Raw genomic sequence first — 25,135 nt, forward strand, 5'->3', positions numbered from 1 at the left:
TAAACTCCAGTATTCATTTGTAGTCTTTGACTCCAAGCAACAGTAAAAAGTCTAAATTAAATAAAAACTAAGCAAAGTAACAATTTTTCATAAGACTATTCTGGCAGCCAGTTCACAGAAAATAGTTTAAAAAGACATGCGAAACTCATTCTCATTCAATCAAAATTCTTGTTATTTTCTAAAAGAATTAGAAAATTAATATTTTCATCCAAATTTTTAATAAAATAAGTTTTTTTTTTTTTATCTTTCTCGACTTTGTCAGAAACTAAAGATTATGTACAATATCCAACATAGGGGGTGATTGGTAGTTGATGTAGGTGCTGTCCACAGCCTTATTTATTTCTACAGCACCAAATTCAGAACAATAAGCTTTAAATTTTTTTTTAAACCACAACTCTTGAAATAACCTACAGCTGTACAAGTGCTCTGCAGAGCCAAATATCCAAAGCAATTTTTTAGTGCTTTCCATAAAATTGTAGAGCAATAAAATCTAAAGCCACAACAAAAAATCTGATTTTTTTCTACAGCAAAAATTTTAAAGCTACAACCATTACCAATCGGATCCTATAATTACAATTATTTTATACGCGTACAAAGGAAAATCAATCTAGAGTTATAATAGAATCAATCAAGAATGATAAGACATAATTACAAAGGATATGATATTGATTACAAATTTCATATGTTATCAATTATAGGATTGATCGATATCTCAATACTTCCTAAAAGATTGCTAATATCGTCTAATGGACATGTATGAAATAATTAACCTCCTTTATTGATACATCAAGCCAAATCTAGTTTATATAGATTGTACGCTCCCTAATCAACCTTATGATCGTCTTGTTCTTCTTGAATTGACAACTGCTTGTAAAGGCCATGCATGAAAAAAAAAAAACAAGAAAACCTTGGTGGAATATTATTGTGTCAATGAAAACAGACAGATTAATGTACAAATAGAAAATCAAGGGTCGAGACTCGAGAAAATGTGAATCTGAATAGAGACAGTGACATTTTTTTAATCTAGATTATGAAAAAAATCAAATAAAAACAAAAATTATCCAAGATAAAATAGATAAGTGAGTTGAGAACATTGTCATTACAGGAAAGAAAGAAAACAAAAACCTAAGAGATTGGAAAGAGAAAGAGTCAACGAGAGGTCGTGATGGGATTAGGTTGAAGCATGGAAGGAAGAACAAGTGGGGACAATAGAGGGATTGGATCTGTGCCGTTTTGACAGAGCAGAGACGCAGACGCGGAAGGAGCTACGGTGGAAGGAGGAGGTCTTGGTGGTACTAAGAGAGGACAAGGAGCTCGTCTCTGAAGACGGCAGCTTAAAGATCCCCGGAATACACAGTCGTCGTTGTGAACACTCATCTCAAAACCTGGAAATGGAACTCCTTTACGCCCTGTTTCCTCCATTTTCTCATCAATTCTTGATTTTGTGAACTGGTGTTTTGGATTTGCAATGTTAGTGTTGGTGCTTGTTTTGTTCTATTCAGCTTCTTTGAAGGGTTTAAATATGATTTCACAATGGACGATTATTAGGAAACTAGGGGTTGCTTTACTTGAGGATTTTAATGGAGTAATTAATTGAACGGATAACAATACCAACTAAGAAAATGGCTCTAAGTCTAATAAAAGAAAAAGAAGTTGGGTGAAAGTTTGGCGGTTGTGTGGTGCGTGTATTGATTGACTCAATATGGCAGAAAAAAACTATTTCAACTGGTCAATGGTCAAAAGATTGGATAGGTATTAGATCTCATCAATATCATCCATTATGTTATGTTTAGTCTTGGAATAATCCTGGCATGAGGAATGCGTTATTGTTGTCGTTGTTGGAAACATGTAGCCGCGTACCGGCTGTGTATTTTTAGCAATCCTACTAGAGAGATTAGAATATGGTCATCTTACAAATTGATCCTACTCAACATTATCTCTAAAAATACAAAGAATTGTCACACGGCAAGTCTCACCAACTTATTAACTTGATGTTTACCCATCACTAAAGGGGATAAACTGAAGAAGTTAACTTGGCATCCATCTTTCATCAATTCACCGTTTCATCATCATATTTATTTTAAAAATCAGTTAACTAGATAATTTATCCCAAATCAAACATGTTTATTTTTATAAGCGGGAGAAATCTCAAGTTGAACACACATTAATTTTTAAACAGATAATTTCCATAACATTTAACACTAATTACACACAAACAACCCCCGCAATTCGTGAGTGAAACACATTATGCATGTATAGAGGCACTAGGTGTTAGTTTAAAAAATTTATTATTACTTTTCAATATTTAATTTTAAATTTAATTTAATTATCTGTAAAATTCCGATAAAATAAATATTTTTATTTAAATTTACATTTAATAATATTTATATATATAACGTTTATAATAATTAGTAACCCGTGCTAGTTGAAAAAAAAAAAACTCGTGGAAACAGAAGCTTTGAGCCCAAATAAATATTATAACCGGGTCGGGTTAACAAAGATCCATGAAAAACGTGAGGCAGAAAGAAACCAAAGGTTTTACGAAGGGTTTATATCGGAGGCTGCTGTGCTTCACGGCGTCTTCTCCCCCCTCCAGAGAATCTCTCCTCTCTCCTCTCTTCACCCAAGTCTCACTTTTAAACTCTGATTCTCTTACATTAGTCCCCAATCTCTATGCCCGCATCGATTCCTCGTATACTTCTCAACCATCCGTGATCAGAAAATGTGGGGAACATTTTCGGAAGAGCCACTTCGAGAAAGTTCAAACCTTTCTCCGGTTCCCCCTCCGGCAACAAAATCCACAGCATCCTTTCGTCGATTGAGCTCGTGGGTAGCCTTCAAAACCGACCACCCACAAACCCATTTCACCAATTGGGAAGAGCGAGCTCTGTTCTTCACGGCCAACGCTTTGCGTTCGCCACAGCTACGCAAGCAATTGAAGACGATTCCTCTTCTGGGTCCGAAGAAGTTAACGAATTGATGACGGAGACGGGAATGGGAGCTCAGAAGAAGTACCACTCTTTGAAGCAGAGACAAGTGAGGCTCGAGACCGAGGAGTGGGAGCGAGCGGCGAGAGAGTGTCGTGAGATTATAGAGGATATGTGCGAGCAGAAGCTCGCTCCGAATCTTCCTTACGTGAAGTCTCTGTTTCTCGGGTGGTTCGAGCCTCTGCGCGACGCTATTCGAGCTGACCTTGATGCGTTTAAGGTCAAGAGAGGGAAGATCCCTTATGCTCCTTATATGGAGCTGTTGCCTGCTGATATGATGGCTGTTATCACTATGCATAAGATGATGGCGCTGTTGATGACTAATGCTGAAGGGGTGGGTGTTGTTAGAGTGGTGAATGCTGCTACTAATGTTGGGGAAGCTATTGAGCAGGAGGTGTGTGCTTTTGATTCTTTTCTGCTAAAGTGTTATTGGTTTTTAATGGTATGTGTGTCTTGTTACTTGGATCAGGCCAGGATCAAGAGCTTTATGCAGAAAGGTAAGATGAAGAATGCAACTTCCAACACAGAAGCTGTGGATGCTTTAGGAGAGACTGGGACTAAAGAAGCGGTAAAGCTGAAGAAACAAATTAACACACTGTTGAAAAAACACAAGGTGAGGCGAGTAAGTGGAATAGTGAAGGCACATGACTCGTTCAAGCCATGGGGTCAAGAGGCTCAAGTGAAGGTTGGGGCACGTTTGATTCAGCTGTTGTTGGAAACTGCTTATATACAGCCTCCAGCTGAACAGTTTGATGATGGTCCACCAGAGATCCGACCTGCTTTTAAGCAAACTTCCAAAAACGTCACTTTAGAAAATACGTAAGAGTCTTTGTGATTCTGCTATGTCCATGTCTCTCCCTCTCCTTGTACCTCCTGCTTATTTACATTGTATTGTATTCTTTGTCAGAAAATTAAGCAGGAGATATGGTTGCATCGAATGTGATCCTCTGATCCGAAAGGGCCTTGACAAATCAGTAAGCAGAATTGGTTGGAGTCTCAATCTTTCTACGATTTTCTAACTATTTTACATTTTTTGATCAGGCAAGACATGTGGTGATTCCCTACTTGCCAATGTTAATACCTCCTCGGAACTGGACAGGGTATGAGATGTTTGCTTCTTTTCTGGCTGTGTAGCCGTCACGGTATATCCTGGAAAAGTTATCTCATACAAGTAAGGTTTCTAAATTGCTATGTAACTTGGCAGTAATTTGCAGGTATGATCAAGGGGCACATTTTTTCTTGCCTTCATACCTCATGAGAACAAATGGATCTAAACAACAACGTATTGTAGTAAACAAAACTCCCAAGGCGCAACTGGAGCCAGTATTCAAGGTTTGTGTTCCTTTAATGTTGCTTGAGCTTAACTATTGGATGCTTAAAAGAAGAATAACAGAGAAGTTCATGTTGGTTCCCTTTTGTTTTAAACCAGGCGTTAGATACTCTTGGAAACACCAAATGGAGAATAAACAAAAAGGTGTTGAGCTTGGTGGACAGAATCTGGGCCAATGGTGGTCGTCTTGGTGGTCTCGTTGACCGTGATGACGTGAGATCTTGTTCACTCTTCTCTTAACATCTTCTTCTGAGAAGATAAGAATAACCTTTGTTCCCACTTCTCATTCACCAACTTTGAGCCTTGTTTTTTATTTGTTCTCACCTCTTTACAAACACCAAAAGGTACCCATTCCAGAGGAGCCCGACGGTGAGGACCAGGAAGAATTAAAGCAATGGAAATGGAAATTTAAGGAAGCAAATAAAGAGAACAGCGAGAGACATTCACAAAGGTGTGATGTAGAGCTCAAACTCGAGGTAAGAAAAGACTCCTTCATGTTGTTTCATTCCTTTTTGCTTCTCTGATCTATGAGAACATCATTGCGCAGGTGGCACGTAAAATGAAGGAAGAAGAAGGTTTCTACTTCCCTCACAACGTTGACTTTCGTGGCCGAGCGTATCCCATGCATCCATATCTTAACCATCTCGGGTCTGATCTCTGCCGTGGCATCCTTGAGTTTTGTGAGGGAAAGCCTCTTGGCGAATCAGGATTGCGGTGGCTGAAGGTACATATAGCGAACTTATACGCTGGTGGGGTTGATAAGTTCGCTAATGAGGATCGAGTTGCATTTACCGAGAGTCACTTGGAAGATATATTTGACTCTTCTGATAGGCCTCTTGAAGGAAAAAGATGGTGGCTTAATGCAGAGGATCCCTTTCAGTGTTTGGCTGCTTGCATGAACCTTTCTAAAGCTTTGAGAAGTTCTGTTCCTGAAGCAGCTATTTCTCATATCCCCATCCACCAGGTACTCGCTCAATTGTATTTGTGTCATCAGAACATGAACATGAATCTATCTTATACGCGCTTTAAGTAGAAAATCTTACTTTTCTACTTACTTTCTGTTTAATTTTTTGTTGCAAGGATGGTTCATGTAATGGTTTACAACACTATGCGGCTCTTGGGAGGGATAAGGTATGCCATGAGTTTTACCAGTAACTATTATATATATATATATAGTTTCTAGACATATCCATTCACACATAAGGATTTATATTTCTCCCAAGGTTATCTGAGCCCTTCAATTTTTTAAATTGGTTCTGTTGATAGACTGGAGCAGCTGCTGTCAACCTCTTTACAGGTGAAAAGCCGGCTGATATTTATGCAGATATTGCTGCTAGGTACTATTTCTATCTCCTTATCTCTCTGGCTACAGTGACAGACAACTTTTTTATTTGGTTTAAATTTTTTAATCAGGGTTCTCAAGATCATGCAGAAAGATGCAGAGGAAGATCCTGAAACATTTCCCTACGCCAAGCTCATGCTTGACCAGGTTTTTGACATCTCTTGCTTGTTAAATTGGGTCACCTTCTAATAAACAACCAAGTTTTCTTTATGACTTGCTTATGAACATACTATTAAATTTCCCTAGGTTGACAGGAAGCTGGTGAAACAGACAGTCATGACAACAGTGTATGGTGTTACATACAGTGGCGCACGTAACCAAATAAAGAAGAGGTTAAAAGAGCGTGGTGCCTTTGCGGATGATTCACAAAATTTTCATGCAGCTTATTATGCAGCAAGAGTAAGGATATGCTTTGTGTGGTTATGCATTATTAAACTGTGAATGATTTTTTTTTTCTAGATTTTGGAACCCAAATGCTCACTCCTCTATTGGTTCTGTTTCTAAGGTCACTACTAACGCACTGGAAGAGATGTTTGGAGCTGCTAGAGCCATCATGATCTGGTTTGGTGAATGTGCAAAGGTCAGTGTTTATATATATATCCGCCACGCTCTTGTTTGAATGAAATTTCAATGAGAGAGCTGTATCCTGTGGTGGACAGATAATAGCTTCACAAAACAAACCAGTTTGTTGGACGACTCCTCTTGGACTTCCAGTTGTACAACCCTATCGGCAGCCTGGAAGACACTTGGTTAAGACTACCCTTCAGGTGTTGACTATTAAACGAGATACTGAAAAGGTAAACCCAACCAAGTTTCATTTGCTATAACTCTTCTCCACATTTGTCTCAACTTTGTGCACCATATAATGTACTCTTGGTTTAGGTGAAGGCTAGGAAGCAGATGACAGCTTTCGCACCAAATTTTGTACATTCCCTTGATGCGTCTCACATGATGATGACAGCAGTCGCCTGCAACAAGGCGGGTTTGAGTTTTGCAGGTCAGCCCTAGCCTTTCCATATGATATAGATTTGTTTTCATTCTATCTTCTTTAACCATAATACGGATTTCAAATTTGTAGGTGTGCATGACTCATTCTGGACGCATGCATCCGATGTTGATGTAATGAACAGAATACTCAGAGAGAAGTTTGTTGAGCTCTACGACAAGCCAGTCTTAGAAAATGTAAAAAAATAATCTCCTTATTTACAAATGCGTTCTCCACTTGTTTATAACTGAACTCGTGATGGATGGTTTTTATCTGTTGTGTATTGGTAGCTGTTGGAGAGTTTCCAGAAGTCCTTCCCAAGCCTAAGGTTTCCACCACTGCCAGAACGAGGCGACTTTGATCTAAGAGAGGTCATACGGTCGCCATACTTCTTCAACTAATTCAGTTTACTTACATAACAGAAGCTCCAGTGCTCCATCTAGCATTTAGGGCAGAGTAAGCTTGCCTCTTCGTGCCAATAATTTGATCAAAGGGAAAAGATTATCTGTAATCAGCAATGAGGAATGTTGATGGTTAACCTCAACTCAGAGGTGGGCTTAGGGCTACTTGTAAATAACAAAACAGGAAGAGTGTTTCGCACCTTGGCATCATGGAAGGCGTTGGATTGGAGTATCGAACCAGTGGCACTCCTGAGAGGTGGTGGTCTTAGTAGACTCGAATCCATTAGGTTTTTGTAAAGATAATGTTTTATCTCGAATAAAATAAAATTTGCAATGATGAAAGATCAAGCAGGAGGATGTCACGACCCAAAACAACTTAATAATAGAGAACAATTTGTTTTATTAAGCAATGAATTTCTTTAGGTTCAGATGTACTTTTATTATTCGCAAACTCGTTGTACATACCAAATATTTTCTGTTCAAACGCTCTTAACAAATAATTGCTTAATTGAAAAAAATGTTTGTAGTGGTGCACAAAAAAAAAGAAGAAAAATGGTTTGAAGTAAAAAGAAACAAATATCAGTTATATAAAAAATGACAAACATATACATTTATCTTGTGAATTATTTTATTTTTAAATTGTAATTCAAAGAGGTTTTGGATGATTAACTAATAACTAAATTTCATGATAAATATGTATGGTTGTTTATTTTGGAAGCTTTAATATTAAAAAAAAAAACTACAAAACATCGTTTTATTTGATCTTAATAAATACTCCAGAGTCATATGGTCAATAGATAATTTTGTAATGCAACAATTCTATTTTATCTATAGTAGAAAATAAGCACAATAAGTGTATGTTACATGAATCCATGTGGTGGAGGAGGATAAACCATTGACATGGTGCTGCAGACGAAGAACCTGTTCGTAGTTGAAGTGCCTGATAAAAAAAATCTTATGATGACTATCAATGATTAGTAGAATGTAGATATAGACACTTCCAGAGATCTCTTACATCTTGTGCAAGAAGACATATACTAAACTAGATTTTGTGTTATATTTACTGATATTACTTGACATAATATATTCTAAAATTTTATTTTTTTTTTTTTTTCATTAAAAATAAAAATAATTAAAATTTTAGAATATATTGTATATCTTAATATTTATGAAATATTTCATTTTTAAAATTTTATAGAAACATACGACTATATTAAATTCGTAGATAATGTAGCATTTTATATGTAATTATTATTAAATATTATCACATTATTCTTAGTTTTTTAATATATGAAAATAATAAATTAAATTTTATGTTAGATTTATAGATATTATTATTTTAATATAGTGGATATTATATAATAAAATCATTCTAATTTATAATACACTGCAGATCTTAATATTTAATGTTGAATTATTTTTAATTTGTTTTAAAATTAGAGAAATACACTTATGCAAATAAATTCACTAGTAACTAAAATGTATTAAAATTTAAACACTTAAAAACTATGTGTTTTATCCACACATGCGGGCATAATTATTTCACGGATATTTATTAATACATATCCTAAGTATTAGTTCAAAGATCATCATAATAAGTTATTATTTATGTTCTCAAAAAATTTAAATTGAAAATCAAATTATTTATATATGAAAAAGTGGTTTTAGAAAATCTATTTTACACTATATTCAGTCTGTTTTATTTTTGTTTTTTTATTCGTGAGTTATTAAGATTTTCAATTTCATATTTGTTTTAGGAAAGACAATCCGACCTTTTGTAAACTATGACATTAAATTTCATTAATATTCATCAGAAAATACAGACAACATGAAATTACTTATATTTCATCTTAAATAATGAAAAAAGAATTCTGGTGGCAAACAAAAAAAATCTCAGAATAACAAAATGTTTGTCCATTTCTACTGATAATAAATCTAAATTATTAAAAATAATTATTTAAATATTTTAAAGAATTTTAGTAATATCTTAAAGTTGAATTTGTTTACTGATTTAAGATGTATAAAAATACATATATCTAGGATATTTTAAACATATAAATAAAATTTGTGAAATCGATAATCAACAATGTTTCACAAGGTGAATTCTAAAGTGACTTCTATTGATTTTGATAATTAATAATAGCAAAAAATAAAATAAAATTGAAGGATGACTAATTTTTAACTGTTATAATTGAAATAATATTTTTTAAGATAACAACACAATATATATAGAAACCAACTTTATAAGCTAAATAAATTTTTATATGTTGGCCAAATTTTGTGATATTAATTTATAATTGAATATCAAATGAATATTTCTATAACTACTAACTAAAATTACTGAGAACATGATAAATAAGTTAGATTATCTAAAATCATGGAGACATGAAAAATCAGCAAGTTCATTTGTTATTTGCTAATGTATATCCAGGACTGTGTATATCATAAATTTGCGAGTTTGTCATTTTGTTAAATACAATATTGTCTCTTATTATTCACCAAGCCACGCTAAAAAATGGAAGCAAAATAATAAGTTAGAAATATAGCACAATCGGTGAACATCGAGAAGTAAGTGACCCCACGGGACTCATCCCACCAAACCTCTCCCAAATATCAAGGCTAAACCCTAGATTGGCATAAGAAAATGCATGCGTCACCTCTTCTTTTTTTTTTTTTTTTTTTTGGTAAAATGTTAAAATATTATACCAATTTTCAAATTTGAGACAGAAGTTACAAAGATTACTAGTAGCGGAATACGAAATTAAACTAAACAACAACTACACGGGAAGGAAACAGCCTAAAACCAAAGGCGAACAAAGCGGAGAAGGCAGCTAAGCAGCGAGACGGGCTTGGACCAAAGAGCCGAGCCTAGTCGAGGCAGAGAACCGGGCACCGCGAGCTACCGGAGAGACAGGCGCCCTCAAACCTTGAAACAACGGCTCCTACAGCTTCCGAAAAGACTACCCAAACCTGAAACGCCCAGAGAATCCAAACACGAAGCACACCCAAAACATCCGACAGATAATACCTCAGACGGCACGAGAGAGAACCTCCTAGCGGCGATGTCGTCGTTCGGAAGGACAGCCTGAAGATTGCCGCCTCCAGTCCGCCCCACCGTGACCGTGTGCACCCTTTGAACCGAGAACCCGTATAGAGAAAACGGACCGCCGAGAAACTAACCCTCCGGAAGCAAACCGCAGAAGAACGAGCAGCTCGATTGACTAACTGCCGCACGGCCGAACCAGCAAGGTCCTAACCCAAAGTAAGAGCTAAGAACCCGACCGCAAACCTTATTTGAGAGTGAAAAGCCGAGCAGCACCTCGGACACAGCTAGGAGGACACACCGGTAAAACCGGAGCCACTGCAAAGGTCACAGCGAGAAAGAAGAACAGGCTCCCACGCGCCGCCACACGCGCCGCCATCCAATTCACCTCTTCTTTACAAAGGCTAAATAAACCCTAGACACAAGGTTCCATCCAATTCAAACACATGTATAAATGCATGCGTCTTTTTTCTTTTTTGAAAAAAAGGCTTAAATGCATGCGTCTTGATCGTTTTCTTTACAAAGAATAATATAAACACTAGCTTGGCACAAGATTCCATCCAACACAAACACATACATTAACAAACGACATATTAATGGACTTTCGATAAATAATTTAAACTTATAATAATTTTAAATGAATTTTTGATGCCCTAAAATAAAATGATTTCCGTAGAAATTTTGGAAAAAATATTGACAGAACTTCCACAAATTTAATAAAATAAACAAAACCTGACAGGAGGATAGATCTTTCCTGAAGGGAGAAAGTTCATCATCTTAGGAGATGAGTATAAGTTTGAAGAAAGCTTTAGAGAGAAGATGAACTTTACTGGATATTATTCAACTTAACGTTTCCAGATTTACATTGTAATGCTCTTATACACAATGAGCTAGCTTTGGATAAGACAAACACGTCAGCATACTAGAGAATCAAATCTGTTAAATAGCTGTATGTGGTGAGCTGTGTTGACCGTAGTACGACATGAACGTTGCGTTGCTTTATCATTGGCGACTGGTTTCAGAACACTCTGTTTGTCCTTTTGCTCTAAGCCCATCTCACTACCTTGTGTCTTCTGTTGGGCTATGATACTGAGCAAAGCCTCTGTCTTTGGCTCGTTATCGCTTACAATGAGGAGAGTAAAGTACGTCGCAGCATCAATAGATCTGAGATATGAGAAGATTTAACTAGAGGAAGAGAATTGAAGGTCAGAAGAGTCAGATCTGGAACTTGTGCCATCATAAGAGATGAGAAAGAGCTAAACGAGAGCCAAAGCATATAAGTACGGCACCGACAACTTCTATTGAAACTCGCGACGACGAAAACCATAAAACTAGGCTTCAGGTATTTGGCTTGGTAAATTACTTCTACAGACGTCTTCTTTCCTAAGCTGATATGAACAGATTTTTCTTATATAAAGTTTGATTGCTTTATAAATACAGCAGTAGATTTAATTAGTTTTGTAGAAAACACTCACTGCAACTTTGGAGCTGCTTTCGGCGTCTGGAGTAGTTTTCCACTAGACGATGGCCGGACCGGGACCTAGTCAACCCCGCTTCGCCTATTGTTTAGCTCGGGATCGCCTTCGGGATAGGCTTCGGCCCCTAAGCCTATTCTCCGGCTGAATTGCTCTCTGATTTATGCTCTTGGTGCAGGTACCGGCTTCAAGATAAAGCATAAATCAACTAGAATTGTAATGATGCTATTGAATTAGTTTTGTCAAGCTTTAATCAAACCCTCGGGTGATGATTGAATCTTCATGTCACTGAATGTCCTTTTTATCTTTTTTTGGGGCAGTCACTAACCTTTGTTTTATTAGCTTATCTTAGATGCAAAAGGTTTTGATTCTTCAAAATCAAATGTATCTCATGCATCATTATTCATTAATGAAAATTCACATACTTATCAAAAAAAAAAAACACTCACAGCAACAACCATTCACCCTCCTAATTAACCGAAATTCAAAATTTGTGAGAAACTCGCCAGAATATTTGAGGAAGTCCAAAACTTTTCTATCAAAAAGATTACACTTAGGAAATGTATTCAATATTAAATTTGAGATGATTTGATTTTAATGAGTTTTTAGATTATTTTATATGAATTAAAAAAATTAATATGTTTTTCTTTGTCAAACCATTTTAGAATGTCATCTAAAAGGATAATATATTCAGGACAAGTATGAAATAGTACTCTGGAAGGTTATGATAGACTAATGGGAGCAAGGAATGCAAGAGCGAGTTACCACTACACTCGGAGATAGAGGCTTTCATATGGGCAATCGAATGTATGAGGAATGACAGTTCTAGGTTATTTTTGCAACGAATTGTGCTTAATTGGTGAAGATGGTTTCAGAACCAGAGGAGTGGCCAGCTTTTGCAAGATATTTGGAAGACATAACATTTTAAAGAGAAGTTTCAACAGCTCATAAATCATTCATATACCACGGACACATAATTCAAAGGCGGATAGTCTCGCATGCAGTGCAAGGAAATAATTGTTGTTTGTCGTTTATGGATGCAGAACTACTGATGGGATTTAGAGAATATACATGAGTCTGCTTATGTTGCTGACAAAAAAAAATTAAGAAACTCCATCCAAAAAGTATAAAATAATTTGAAAACTTTAAATCCACATCTTAAAATATATTTAATAACAATTGATTTCATAATATTTTATGAACCGTCAAATTTTAATAAGTTGAATTTAAATGTTTAAGATATTCATATTTGAATAATGAATTTATCATTTTAATACAAATCACTTCAAACTTTCAGTTGAATAAACCTTCTAGATTTCTATAGCTACTGCATTGATGAAATTTTATTAGTAAAATGGTTAGCGAAAAGTCATTAAAATCCTTCAAAAATTGACTTGAGAAATCTATCATAGTTGTTACAACAAATTTTCAGTGGCTTAAGATTTCGATGGTTATCAGACATTTTACCTCTCAATGAATCTTTGGGGATAGTTGTTTGAAGAATTTTAACAAATTTAATCACATCTTTATAAATTTATTATTTAGAATTTTTTTTACAAAACTAAAAATTGTTCTAGGGTAATAAATACATCAATCAAATTAATAAAACAAGACGTTAATTCTATTATATATTATTTTTAATGCCCATTTGTTATTTTTCTACTCCTCCTGTTTTAAAAATATATATGTTTTAGATTTTTTACACATATTAAGAAAATATGAAATTTTGATTACCAATCCATTATTTTTTATAACTAACTATTTACTATAACTTTTAACCTCTAGAATTTCAGTAAATCCAATTATATTTTTTGAAATTAATAATTTACTATTAATTAATGCATTAAAAATGAAAATAAAATGTTTTTTGAAACAATTTTTATAAAACATGAATATTTTCAAAACGGAGGAAATATTATTATATATCATCAATTTGCAATTTGCAACATTTTTTTCTGATAAAATCGGCTATTGAAGAGCATGCTAAAATTAAAGTGAAAACAAAACGAGAAGTTAGAAATATAAGCATTATCGGTGAACATCGAGCTAAAGTACGTGAAGCCACCACGGGAGTCATCCCACCAAACGTAATCCAAAATATCAAGGCTCTAAATCCTAAATTGGCACAAGAAAATGCATGGGTCACCTCTTCTTTACAAAGGCTATATAACCCTAGATTTTCCCAAGGTTCCATCCAACACAAACACATACACTAACCATGAAACTTCGTGGACTCGTCTTGATCGTTTTTCTATTAGCTGTGGTAAGTTGCAAAGCTAATGGGGAAATTACTTGCGAAGAGAACGAGCCATTCACATGTAATAACACTGCTCGTTTAAACAGTAAAGGCTTCCCAAAAGACTTCATCTTCGGCGTTGCATCGTCTGCTTACCAGGCATGTAACAAATCATCATACATGGTGCCACCACTTAAAAACACTTAACTTTTGCGTTGCATGGTTGTTCCTTTTCATTTCAGATCGAAGGTGGCAGAGGACGTGGTCTTAACGTGTGGGATGGCTTCACTCACCGATACCCAGGTATACCGTTTGCCCGGTATAGATATGTATGTCCCTATACATTCATAGTAATGTATTTGGTTACTATCAGAGAAAGGAGGGCCCGATCTTGGGAATGGAGATACTACTTGCGAGTCATATACGAAATGGCAGGTTAATTCTCACAATATATATACCCACTGAATTATAGATGTTCTACGTGTGGATTAATGACATGCAATTGTATATGTAAACTGCAGAAAGATATAGACATTTTGGACGAAATGAATGCTACTGGCTACAGATTCTCCTTTGCATGGTCAAGAATCATTCCAGGTATGTGCACATTGTCGATCAGTACTGTATACAAGTAGTGGTATATATTGATTGTAATTGTTTGGAAAATCAAATATATGTTATGTATACATGAGCAGAAGGAAAGGTGAGTAGGGGAGTGAACAAAGGAGGGCTTAAATACTACCACAAACTCATAGATGGCCTCATCGCGAAGAATATCACGCCTTTCGTTACCCTTTACCATTGGGACATTCCTCAAACACTGCAAGATGAATATCAAGGTTTCTTGAACCGCCAAGTCATGTAAGCTGTTAGTTCCATGACATTAATCTTATGAAAAAAGATAAAAGAGAAAAAACATATATAGATTTGATCGCACATTAATGAAATGATTCTATGCTATGCACAGAGATGATTTTAGAGATTTTGCGGATCTATGTTTCAAGGAATTTGGTGGAAAGGTGAAGAACTGGCTCACTCTCAACCAGCTGTACACAGTGCCTACGAGAGGCTATTCAACAGCAGGAGCAGATGCACCCGGTCGATGTTCTCCCAAGGTTGATGAAAGATGTTACGGCGGAAACTCTTCAACAGAACCTTATATAGTTGCACATAACCAGCTTCTTGCTCATGCAGCTGTTGTCAATCTTTACAGAACAAAATATAGGGCGAGTACTTGTCCATTTTTCAAATAGGTGTAATCTAACTTATCTGATGATAATTTAACAATATCATCCTGTATATCGTGACCAACAGTTCCAAAGAGGGATAATCGGACCCGTGATGATAACTAGATGGTTTCTTCCATTTAATGAGACTGATAGAGCCAGCATAGATGCAACTGAGAGGATGAAAGAATTCTTCTTTGGATGGTACGTCTACATATATGATCAAGGAAAACAACAATAAAATTGTGATTTTAGGGTTTAAAAATATATCACTTAATAATCAAGTAGTTAATATAAAGGGCAATTCTCCTAAATAGATCATTTTCAAGTTTTAGTCACAAAAATAGACCACAAAGAGGAAAATGACCAAAATATTTAATTTAATAGGTAAAATGATCCTAATACTCAAGATATAAAAAATAATAATAAAAAAAGTTTATAGTTTTAGATTATATGTTTTCAAATTCGAACTTTTTTATAAAAAAAAATTTTGAAATTTTTTTTATTTCAAATTTTTTTTTTTCAAATTTTCTTTTTGTAATTCGAAAATAATTTTTGAAACTATTTTTAAATTTGTTTTTTTCAAATTTTTAATATTTATTTATTATTTTATAAAATTTTAAATCTCAATCTCAAATCACCTCCCCTTAACTCTAAATCCTAAGGTTTGGATTAATTAACCTTATGGGTATAAATGTGTATTTATCTTTTTAATGAAACGTTTTGATCATTTTGATTTTTAGAATCTATATTTGTGACCAAAACTTTTTTAGTGCTATCTTAGGGTATTTCCCAAATATAAATACTTACTTTTATATTTGTATTCAAGGGTATTTAAGTATTTTGGATTTTTAGATGCAAATTTTCCATCTAAATTTTTCCATTTTTGCATCTTAAAACTTCTAGATTTTCCAGATGTTATCATACGCAATATTGTCTAAACTAACAACATCCCAGCATTTACATCAAGATGCAACATCCAACATCAAAAAGAACATGGTCTTAGTCTTATATTATTACTATGTTGTGTATATATAAACTAATTAATGAATATATATGAATTGTATATGATCAGGTATTTTTTTTTTTGGACAAAATGATCAGGTATATGGAGCCGCTAACAAGAGGTAGATACCCAGACATCATGAGGCGAATGGTAGGTAGTCGGCTTCCCAACTTCACTGAAGCAGAAGCCAGACTTGTTGCGGGTTCATATGATTTTCTTGGTCTAAACTATTATGTCGGTCAGTACGTACAGCCAGCTCCGAACCCACTCCCCGTTACATCGGAAAGATACACTGCCATGATGGACCCAGGGACAACGCTCACATGTACCGTACCACTCTATTTTCACTTAGAAACAACATATACATTATATATATATACATATCCTTTTCGATTATACTACATTTTGTGACCATCAAATATTTCATGCTTATGTTTGCAGCTGTAAATGCACGTGGTGAAAAAATTGGTCCACTGGTATATATGCATGATCTACCCACCCGGATCTATTGTTTCATTCGTTTTTCTCTTTTTTTCTTATGATTGTTGATATACACATGCTGCTTCCCTTTCTGATCAGTTTGAAGACTTTCAAGGCAGTAGAATCTATTACTACCCAAAAGGCATTTATTACGTTATGGACCACTTTCGAACCAGATACCGTAACCCTTTAATCTATGTCACCGAAAACGGTGAGTTCTACTACTTATCTCTTCTCATGTCAATTGTATTTCCAAGAATTTTTTTTTGGCTAACATATTTCCAAGAAATTGACTCACTTATTGTACGATTCAATTAGGATTTACTACCCCCGCTTCTGAAAACCGTCCGGAGGCTGTCGCAGATTCCAAGCGGATTGATTATCTCTGCAGTCACCTATGTTTTCTCCGTAAGGTCATTAGGTGAGTCAGTGGATGTTACTATACTATTTTCGATCATCATAATCAATTGTAGGCTTTTAATGGTTAATTTGGTTTTCAGGGAGAAGCGTGTCAACATAAAAGGATACTTTGCATGGTCTCTTGGAGATAATTATGAATTTGCCAAAGGCTTTGCCGTCAGATTCGGACTCACTTACGTTAATTGGACAGACGTTAGTGATAGAAACCTCAAAGATTCTGGCAGATGGTACCAGAGGTTCATCAACGTTACCTCCAAGAACACTGCAAACGAAGATTTCCTACGTTCAAGCCTCTCCTTCAAGAACAAGATGAAGACGCTCGCAGATGCATGAAACACTTTTATCCCCATCAAGATCACCTTCATGTCATCTCACTCTTTCTAGCTACTTGCTCCGTAGTAGATAAAGGAGCGTCTCCTAGCTATCGTACTGTAACTAAATAAAACATATTCCCAATAAAATAAAAAAGTACATATTAATGAATAATATTTTGGCAAATACCCTCAAACAGTACACTATAAAACAAGCTTTCGAGTAAAAAAATTAACATATACAGATGAGAGGTGTTCATTCAGAAATGACCTAAATTTGTAGTCAAATACAAAACTATCCCTTTTTGAAGTTTTGTTTTTTTTTTCCTATTGACCCTAAAAATTTAACTAATCTACAAAAAATGCAGTTAGTTATCTACTTTTTACTTCAAAATATGCTGATTTTACTCAAATATCCTCATCTTCATCACTTTTTTCGAAAATTTCATCGTCTTCTATATCACCAACCACCATTAACAACCAAATTAATCTTTAAATGTACTAGAAATCAATTTATACTTCTTCTTATCTCATTTTTTACATAAATCATTTATCTTATACATCCTTTCTTATTTTGTCTTCAAAACTTAAAATTCTGGATTTAAAGATTATATTTTCATTAAAATTACTCAATTTTGATGATTTTTTTTTGTCAATAACAAGGGGATATCTTTCATTAAGAAGTTTTGGATGCTTGGAGAAGCTAAGCACAAACTCTCACCGGATCTATGTATGATATTCAAAAAAAAAATCAGATATGTTTCGCGTAGATGTGTTCTTCACGGAGAAGATTTCTTGGAAAGTCTTCTGGTCAATACATAGATTACTTTTGCAATTAAATATTTTGTGAGTTTTCCATAGAAGAATTATCTTGAAATCTTTTAATTTTTATTTATAACAAAAAAATCGAGTAGACTTTCTCAGAAGTTTCAAAAAAAAAAAAACTGTTTCATTGAAGAAATCTGATTTTTTATGTGACTAAACTTCCCGAGAAGTCTTCTTACTTTTACATGATGTCTCCGAAGTATTGCACGAAGTCTTCTACGGTCAGTTTTGCAATTGATAAAAAATGATAAATTATTTAATATGAAAAGTAATTAATTATCAGTTTCCGTAGAAATCTTTTTTATAAGACTTCTTGAGAAGTATTTTCTATTTTTATTTTGAGATTTTGGTCAAGCGTTTGGCTTTAAGAGTAGATTTTTTTGGGAAGTCTACTAACGGAATTCTTCTTCAGAAGTTTTTCATATAAAGTCAAACATTGCAATTGCAAAATTAACATATACCGAGTTCTTGTGACACTTCAAGGACTTCACGTGACCGTAGGAAAAAAATATAGAACTCTATTCAAAGTAGACTTTTCCAAAAGTCTTCTATGAAAAATCAAATTTCTATAAAATTTTGGTCAATTGCAAAAGTAACTGGATTATCAGAGAAGATTTCTTTAGTAAAATAAAAAAAAATTTAAATACAAAAGTAACCCAATTATTTACAAAATAAAATTTATCAAAAGGTCCTCTAATTGAGCAGACTTATTGAAGAGTCTTCTTTTGTTAATTTGTAATTAAAAAAATAATTTAAATAAGTGATTTTTTGAAAAATCTGCTATGATAAGTATTTTCTGTTAATTATAAGAAACTTATATTTTATCCAAATTTGAAATGAATTTTTTTAAAATTTTCTTGTCAATTCATGTGTATTTTCAATTGGAATGCTTGAATAAAAATTACACTTTAATTGTTTATAATTATAAAGTTAGCGATATACGTGTTTATTTCTTTTTCTAGGTAATGAAAGCGTAGTTCTTGAGAAGTTTTCTCCATTAATTTTAGTAAATTTGAAATTTTTCCGTATTTAAAATGAAGTTTTAAGATTTTTATTAATTCACATGCATTTTTTGAATAAGATTTACAACTTAATTTTTTATAATGATAAAACTAGTAATATTCATGTTTATTTATGATTCTAGTTAATGAAATTAGATTTCTTGAGAATTCTTAAACTACATTAAGGTATAAGTCAGATTCAACTGTAAGAAATTATATTTCTTGAGAATTCTTAAACTACATTAAGGTATAAGTCAGAATTCTTAAAGTACATTAATATCTGTTTATTAATTATCTTAGATATTATGCTAAATTTATATATTAAAATAATTTTTAAAATAATAATATTAATTAAACTAATGAATTATCTTAAAATTATGGAGAAAATGACAAATTAGCAAATTCACTTCTTAAATAATGATATACACACATATATATATATATGGTCATTATTATCTATCATCTTTAGGTGAAAATTATAATATTATTACCAATAAAATATTATATTTAATATTATTAGTGAATCTTAACATTTTCAGTAGATTTCATATTTTTGACTTTCTCTTATAAAAGAAGACAATCAGACTTCTCTTTTCATTACTATTGTACAATAAAAATAAACAAGAAAATATTTTTAATTACAATATTAGCAATGGAGAACACGTCTGTCAAACTTGTATTCTTGCTCTCCCTCATCATACCGTTTTGTATGTTTCTTCCTTGTTATATAATTTTTGGTTTGGTTTTGTATTGAAGTTTGTGGTGTGTATATATGAAGGTTCATATTTGGTTGATGCAAGAGAGATGACAGAAGTGAATTGCCTCGGCGGCAAATGTCCTGAAGGAAAGAAAAATTGTAACTGTTTGTCACCGGTAACCCCTATGGTGGAGACCAATGTGGTTTGCCACAAAGATGACGACTGCAAAAAGTACTGTCCTAAAGGCTGCAAGCCTAGTAATCCATGTGTCTGTACGTGTACTCAATTAGGAGAATGTTTATGTCAGTGTCAAGCGATCCAAAACCACCATAATTAAAACTTTACTAAGACAGAGGAGCAATAGACAATTCAAATATATATTTTTAATAACATTGTTTTTGTTTAAATTAACTTATTATTCCCCTTGAAAACACATATTTGCACCACTAACAATACCACTGGAAGTTGATACAGTTTTAGTATTAATGCATGCGCTGACTCAAAATGCATGAAACAAGCCCAATCATGATCAAACAATATCTTCATGTTTAATGATTGCTTCTGTTTCAAGTTTCAACCCTCCCTGCTTCTTCTTCTTTCAAACTCCAAAACATTTCAAAGTTGCAAAAAAAAAAAAAAAAAACTATTCGCAATTCAAAAATCTGAAGATAATGAATATTCAGAGTGTGTGACTCAGTCCTCTCTTTTAATCCGATGATGATATGAGAAAACATGTATGAAGAAACTCATTACACTTTTTTTTGTAAAAAACTCATTACACTTGCTAATTGAATAAAACACATTGTTGCTAGTTTAGTGCATATTCTCCAGTTGGAGTATATACTCTTGTCGTACATCATGATCACCTCGGTCTGATGAGTTTATTAAACAACATAGGATAAAACTTCATTAGCTACGTAGATTGTGGTGCCATTTCAGCTTCTTTCACTTCCTTAAAATCATAATAATTGTGTTTGAAGGTCTCTGGGATGTTGAGCTCAACAGAAGGTGTTTTTTTTGGCTGCGGTCTTGCTTACGAGATTCTTACATTTGGTGCAAGTTCTCCACAATCTATCCTAACTAATCCCATATTTAACTAAAAGGTAATACCCACTCAAAAGCTACTTTTTAAGTGAGGGGACCAATGAGACTTTATATAGAGTTAGTGATGTTGGTTTGTGGCCGATGTGGGACGTTGCAACAAAATCTAAGGTATATCAGAAGCAAGTCAAAAACAGCAGAACATGTCGTATTCAGCAATATGAGACATGGAGACCATGATCGAATATCTCAAATCCAAAGCATCTAAAGCCATGAGAGTAGAAAAAAGGACCGCTGAGGAGCAATGTATATACCAGTTTTGAGAGATAAGAAAACAAGAGAAGAACCAGAAACTGATGTTGAAGCAGAGGATCAGCGGAGCAAGCAACTTTGCAGTAGCTTTTGTGCTGTTTCTTTCACTCTTTGCTTGCCTTTTGTTAAAGGAAAAAAATCTTTAGTTCTGAAAAATATGTTAGTATCTTTCTCTATCTTAGCAATAACATTAGCCATTGGTATATTTCATTGTAAATACTCTAATCTCTTGTATTTTTGTGTTTATCTCAACTGTTGATTTATTTCCCTCTATAAAAACATAATCAGCCAATTCTAAAGTGATCAAATAATCTGGTACACATACTGTAATCAGATAGTAGCTGGCATAGTTTGTTGTTTCAGAAGACTAATGTGGACTAGTACAAAGTGTAGTGAAAGAGCATCTGGCTCCATCTGGTAAACTTTCAAACAAAATATTTGTCTCTTCCTCACTTGTACAGTCAAAATAGACTCAGAAATGATTTTAAGAATACAATTAGCAATGGAGAAAACGCATATGGTTTATTTCCCTCTACAAAAAGTTACATAACAAAGAATAACTGACCATCGACATAGAAGAGAAGCATACAAAGTATGTCAAGTCAAGTCAACTATGGATTTATTTCCCTCTAGAAAAACTAAAGTGATCCTAAAATGATCTCAAGTAGGAATAAAACAATGTGTAGTCAAATAGCATCTGACCTGAATTGGTATTACAAGATTTTTTTTCTCCCTTTTTAACTTGCTTCTATAAAAGAAGACAATCATACTTCTTTCTTCATATATCATCAGTTGTATAATCAAAATAAACAAGAAAAGACTGAGATTACAATTAACGATGAAGAAAACATCTCTCAAGCTTGTCTTCTTGTTCTGTCTCACAGTCATAGCACTTTGTATGCTTCTTCTTTACTTATATGATTTTTTTTTGTTTCTTGATTAAAGTTTGTAGTGTATGTATGTGAAGGTTCGTATTTGGCTGACGCAAGAGTGATGACGGAAGAAGATGTGAATTGCCTCGGCGACAAATGTCCCCAAGAAAAGAAGAACTGTAACTCGTCGTCGCCGTTAGCACCTACAATGGAGACCACTGCGCTTTGCTACGAAGATAATAACTGCAACAAGTACTGTCCTAAGGAATGCAACTCTAGCCGTCCCTGTGTATGTGCGTGTAATGGAGGACAATGTTTCTGTCAGTGTTAAGAGATCCGAATAGGAACCACCACATCTGTTCACCACACAATCCAATTGTAAGTTGATATAATTTATTTTTTTCGTTAAAGGGTTTAAATTGATATAATTTAAGTATTATTAATGATCGTGTTGACAAAAAAATGCATAAAACACTCATGATCACACATTGTCTTGATGTTTAATGATTCCTTCTGTTTCAACTTTCAACCCTCTCTGCTTCTTCTTTCAAACTCAAAAACATTTCAAAGTTGTAACTAAATTATTCACAACTCGAAAATTTGAAGATAATGAATATTCAGAGTGTGGGACTCAATCTTCTTGTCTTATCGATCCGATGATGATGTATGAGAGAATCTGTAGAAAGAAACTCAATGCACTTGCTAGTTTAGTGCCAACTCTCCAGTTGAAGTATAATCTTGTCATAACATCATCTCAGTCTGAAGCGATTCATTAGATTATGTTTATGGATACCAAAACCAAAATAACAGTGGCTAACACTTCATTAGCTAGGTTGATTGTGGTGCCGACTTTGCTTACGAGAGATTCGTAAAGCCCTTTGTCCTAAATGCAAATGGTGTACGTCACATGAGCCAGACCAGCAACTCAGCGGTTTGCAGTACATGGTCCCTCTCAATCCAATTTTTGTCCCTTCGACCACCACCATCATATTGAATTTTGCCACCACCATCACGTAAGTGACGGTGCTGCCACCGGATCCTCTGATGCAGAGTCGGGGAAGACAGAAGCCACCATCGTAACCAACATAATTTCCAACATACCGTTTCTAAGAGTGCTTTATGTTATGGGAGTGAGGGATTCAACCGCAAAGCTTATTAAAAGTGTTAATGAGAAGGAAATTCATACGGAAATCATTGATAACTTCACGAACTATATAAATGACATGACAACATCACCAACAACATGATTTCGATAACCAAACAAGTATAACATATTTGTGAGTTGTAACCCATCAAGTTATGATGATGTTTTAACATGCTTTCACATCTTCTTTGTTATATACCATAACATTTAAATGCTTGATCTATGTGTTCATATTTTTTTTTATCATGTGTATGTGTTATAATCCACTTTTCAGAGTAGTTTTACTTTTACTGGGTTCTGCCAAATTTCAAATTTTGACATATTTTCGGCTATTGAAATTGTGCTTATAGTATTAGCAAGATAACAAAAATTATTCAAAAACGTTGTCATGTGATTCATATATTTCATATATTTTTCAATACTACCTTTGTCCAAATGACAAATGTGTATTGTGTAGTCATTTTGAGGTGTATTGTTTGTGTAACTCACAATCATTTTCTAATTAATATAAATTCAACATTTTTACTGAATCTCCTCTTAATGATTGGTTTGGTGATTGCTTTTTGTTTCAAGTCGACATAGTTTCTTTTGTTGATCTTTACTTGGATATCATTTTCGATTACCAAAGGAGCTTGTGCAGAGGCCAAATATTTTAAAAGAAATGGGTAGACCAGGTCCAATGAGTCTTCCTCAAGTTTAAACTGGTAGACCAGGTCCAATGAGTTGTTGTGCATTTACTGAGTCACATTCTCTCACATTTTGTAGGTAGAATTACATTGGACACTAGGGGTGGGCACTTTACCCGATATCCGAAGTGGCACCCGAACCCGATCCGAAAAACCCGAACCGAAATCCGAACCGAAGTAGCAAAATATCCGAACGGGTATTGAATTAAGACAGATTGGATATCCGAACCCGAACGGGTAATACCCGAACCCGAATGGATATCCGAAAATAACCGAACATATGTATAATTAACCTTATATTTCTAGTTTACATCTCTCATTTTATATAAAGTATTTATATTGATACTACACATATTTTAAGTTCATAAGATATACATACAATTACGGAGAAAATGATTTGCTACTCACTTAAAATACATGTCAAATTTTTTATTTCAAGAATTAACAAAAAGTTACATCCAAAATTTAAAAACAATAATCAAATTAATGTTTTTTAGTTTCAAAATGTTATGTCCAAATCTATTAACCATTCAATCTATTAAAAATAAAAGATTAGTGAAGTGAAAGTTATATTTTTAAATACAAGAAATTTGAAAAATGAAAATTTAATTTTGTTTTTTTTCAAAATCTAAATATTCGAACCCGATCCGAAATAACCGAACCCGAACTAAAAATACCCGAACCCGACCCGAAGTACAGAAATACCCGAACGGGTTCTACACCTCTATACCGAAATATCCGAAAATCCGAAATACCCGACCCGAACCCGAACGGATACCCGAACGCCCACCCCTATTGGACACCCTTGTTTCATTATCGTCTATTGTTTATTGCTTCTGCACGTGCATGGTGGATTTGAGATTACAACCTCGCAAGTGACTTGAGAATCACATCTACGTGAAGGAGCTGCCAGCTCAAACATCTTTGTTATTTTCTGCTCCCAAATTCAATGTGCCTCAACAAGCCTAAAACTTTCCATTCATTTTCAAAACATTTACTGTACATTGATTACAAATCACCAGCTTTGACTTTCCAAGATGCACCAAGCTATTTTACGGACTGGTCCATCAATTTACTTTGTTATTGAGCTTTTGGCTCTCAGTTGAATCTCTGCAGTAGTAACTCTTCCTTGTTTTTTGTTTTTGTTTTTGGAGACTTTCTTTTCTGATGGATACATTTGATTTATTTTGTGTCCGGATCTACATAGAAATGTATCCATCAGAAAATACTTTCTTTCTCTTTAGGGTTCTTAAAGCAAAATCGATTTTGGAGACTTTTTTTTCTGATGGATACATTTGATATATGCTGTGTCCA

At 34.1% G+C, this 25,135-nt stretch overlaps 3 protein-coding genes across 3 annotated transcripts; 2 read left to right on the forward strand and 1 right to left on the reverse strand.

Annotated features, from left to right (window-relative positions):
• Nucleotides 1-908: 908 nt before the first annotated feature.
• LOC103830940 lies at nt 909-2,716 on the reverse strand. The gene has a single exon (XM_009106766.3). The coding sequence runs from the start codon at nt 1,420-1,422 to the stop codon at nt 1,150-1,152; it is 273 nt and encodes a 90-aa protein (XP_009105014.1). The 5' UTR covers nt 1,423-2,716; the 3' UTR covers nt 909-1,149.
• LOC103830941 (DNA-directed RNA polymerase 1, mitochondrial) lies at nt 2,716-9,137 on the forward strand (the record flags this gene model as incomplete). The annotated part of the gene is made up of 17 exons (XM_009106767.3): nt 2,716-3,381; nt 3,457-3,806; nt 3,895-3,961; nt 4,029-4,087; nt 4,202-4,319; nt 4,417-4,530; nt 4,662-4,793; nt 4,865-5,281; nt 5,398-5,448; nt 5,584-5,654; nt 5,731-5,806; nt 5,906-6,058; nt 6,165-6,239; nt 6,319-6,456; nt 6,542-6,656; nt 6,738-6,841; nt 6,935-9,137. Coding segments are annotated over 17 exons (2,817 nt in total), but the record flags the coding sequence as incomplete, so codon positions are not given.
• A 4,579-nt stretch (nt 9,138-13,716) lies between these two features.
• LOC103830942 (myrosinase) lies at nt 13,717-17,431 on the forward strand. The gene is made up of 12 exons (XM_009106768.2): nt 13,717-13,958; nt 14,042-14,102; nt 14,173-14,234; nt 14,321-14,396; nt 14,495-14,660; nt 14,767-15,025; nt 15,114-15,229; nt 16,130-16,356; nt 16,473-16,507; nt 16,611-16,722; nt 16,830-16,932; nt 17,012-17,431. The coding sequence occupies exons 1-12, from the start codon at nt 13,782-13,784 to the stop codon at nt 17,262-17,264; spliced, it is 1,647 nt and encodes a 548-aa protein (XP_009105016.2). The 5' UTR covers nt 13,717-13,781; the 3' UTR covers nt 17,265-17,431.
• Nucleotides 17,432-25,135: the final 7,704 nt, after the last annotated feature.

The sequence above is a fragment of the Brassica rapa genome, chromosome A07 (assembly GCF_000309985.2).
Source record: "Brassica rapa cultivar Chiifu-401-42 chromosome A07, CAAS_Brap_v3.01, whole genome shotgun sequence".
NCBI classification, from domain to species: Eukaryota; Viridiplantae; Streptophyta; class Magnoliopsida; order Brassicales; family Brassicaceae; genus Brassica; species Brassica rapa.

Bases quoted from the DNA above. Each gene is read 5' to 3' on its own strand.
- LOC103830940 (XM_009106766.3), bottom strand. From the start codon at position 1,422: ATGGAGGAAACAGGGCGTAAAGGAGTTCCATTTCCAGGTTTTGAGATG.
- LOC103830942 (XM_009106768.2), top strand. From the start codon at position 13,782: ATGAAACTTCGTGGACTCGTCTTGATCGTTTTTCTATTAGCTGTGGTA. The intron at 14,661-14,766 runs GTAAGCTGTTAG...TGCTATGCACAG, and splicing joins TTCTTGAACCGCCAAGTCAT to AGATGATTTTAGAGATTTTG. The intron at 15,026-15,113 runs GCGAGTACTTGT...CGTGACCAACAG, and splicing joins TTTACAGAACAAAATATAGG to TTCCAAAGAGGGATAATCGG.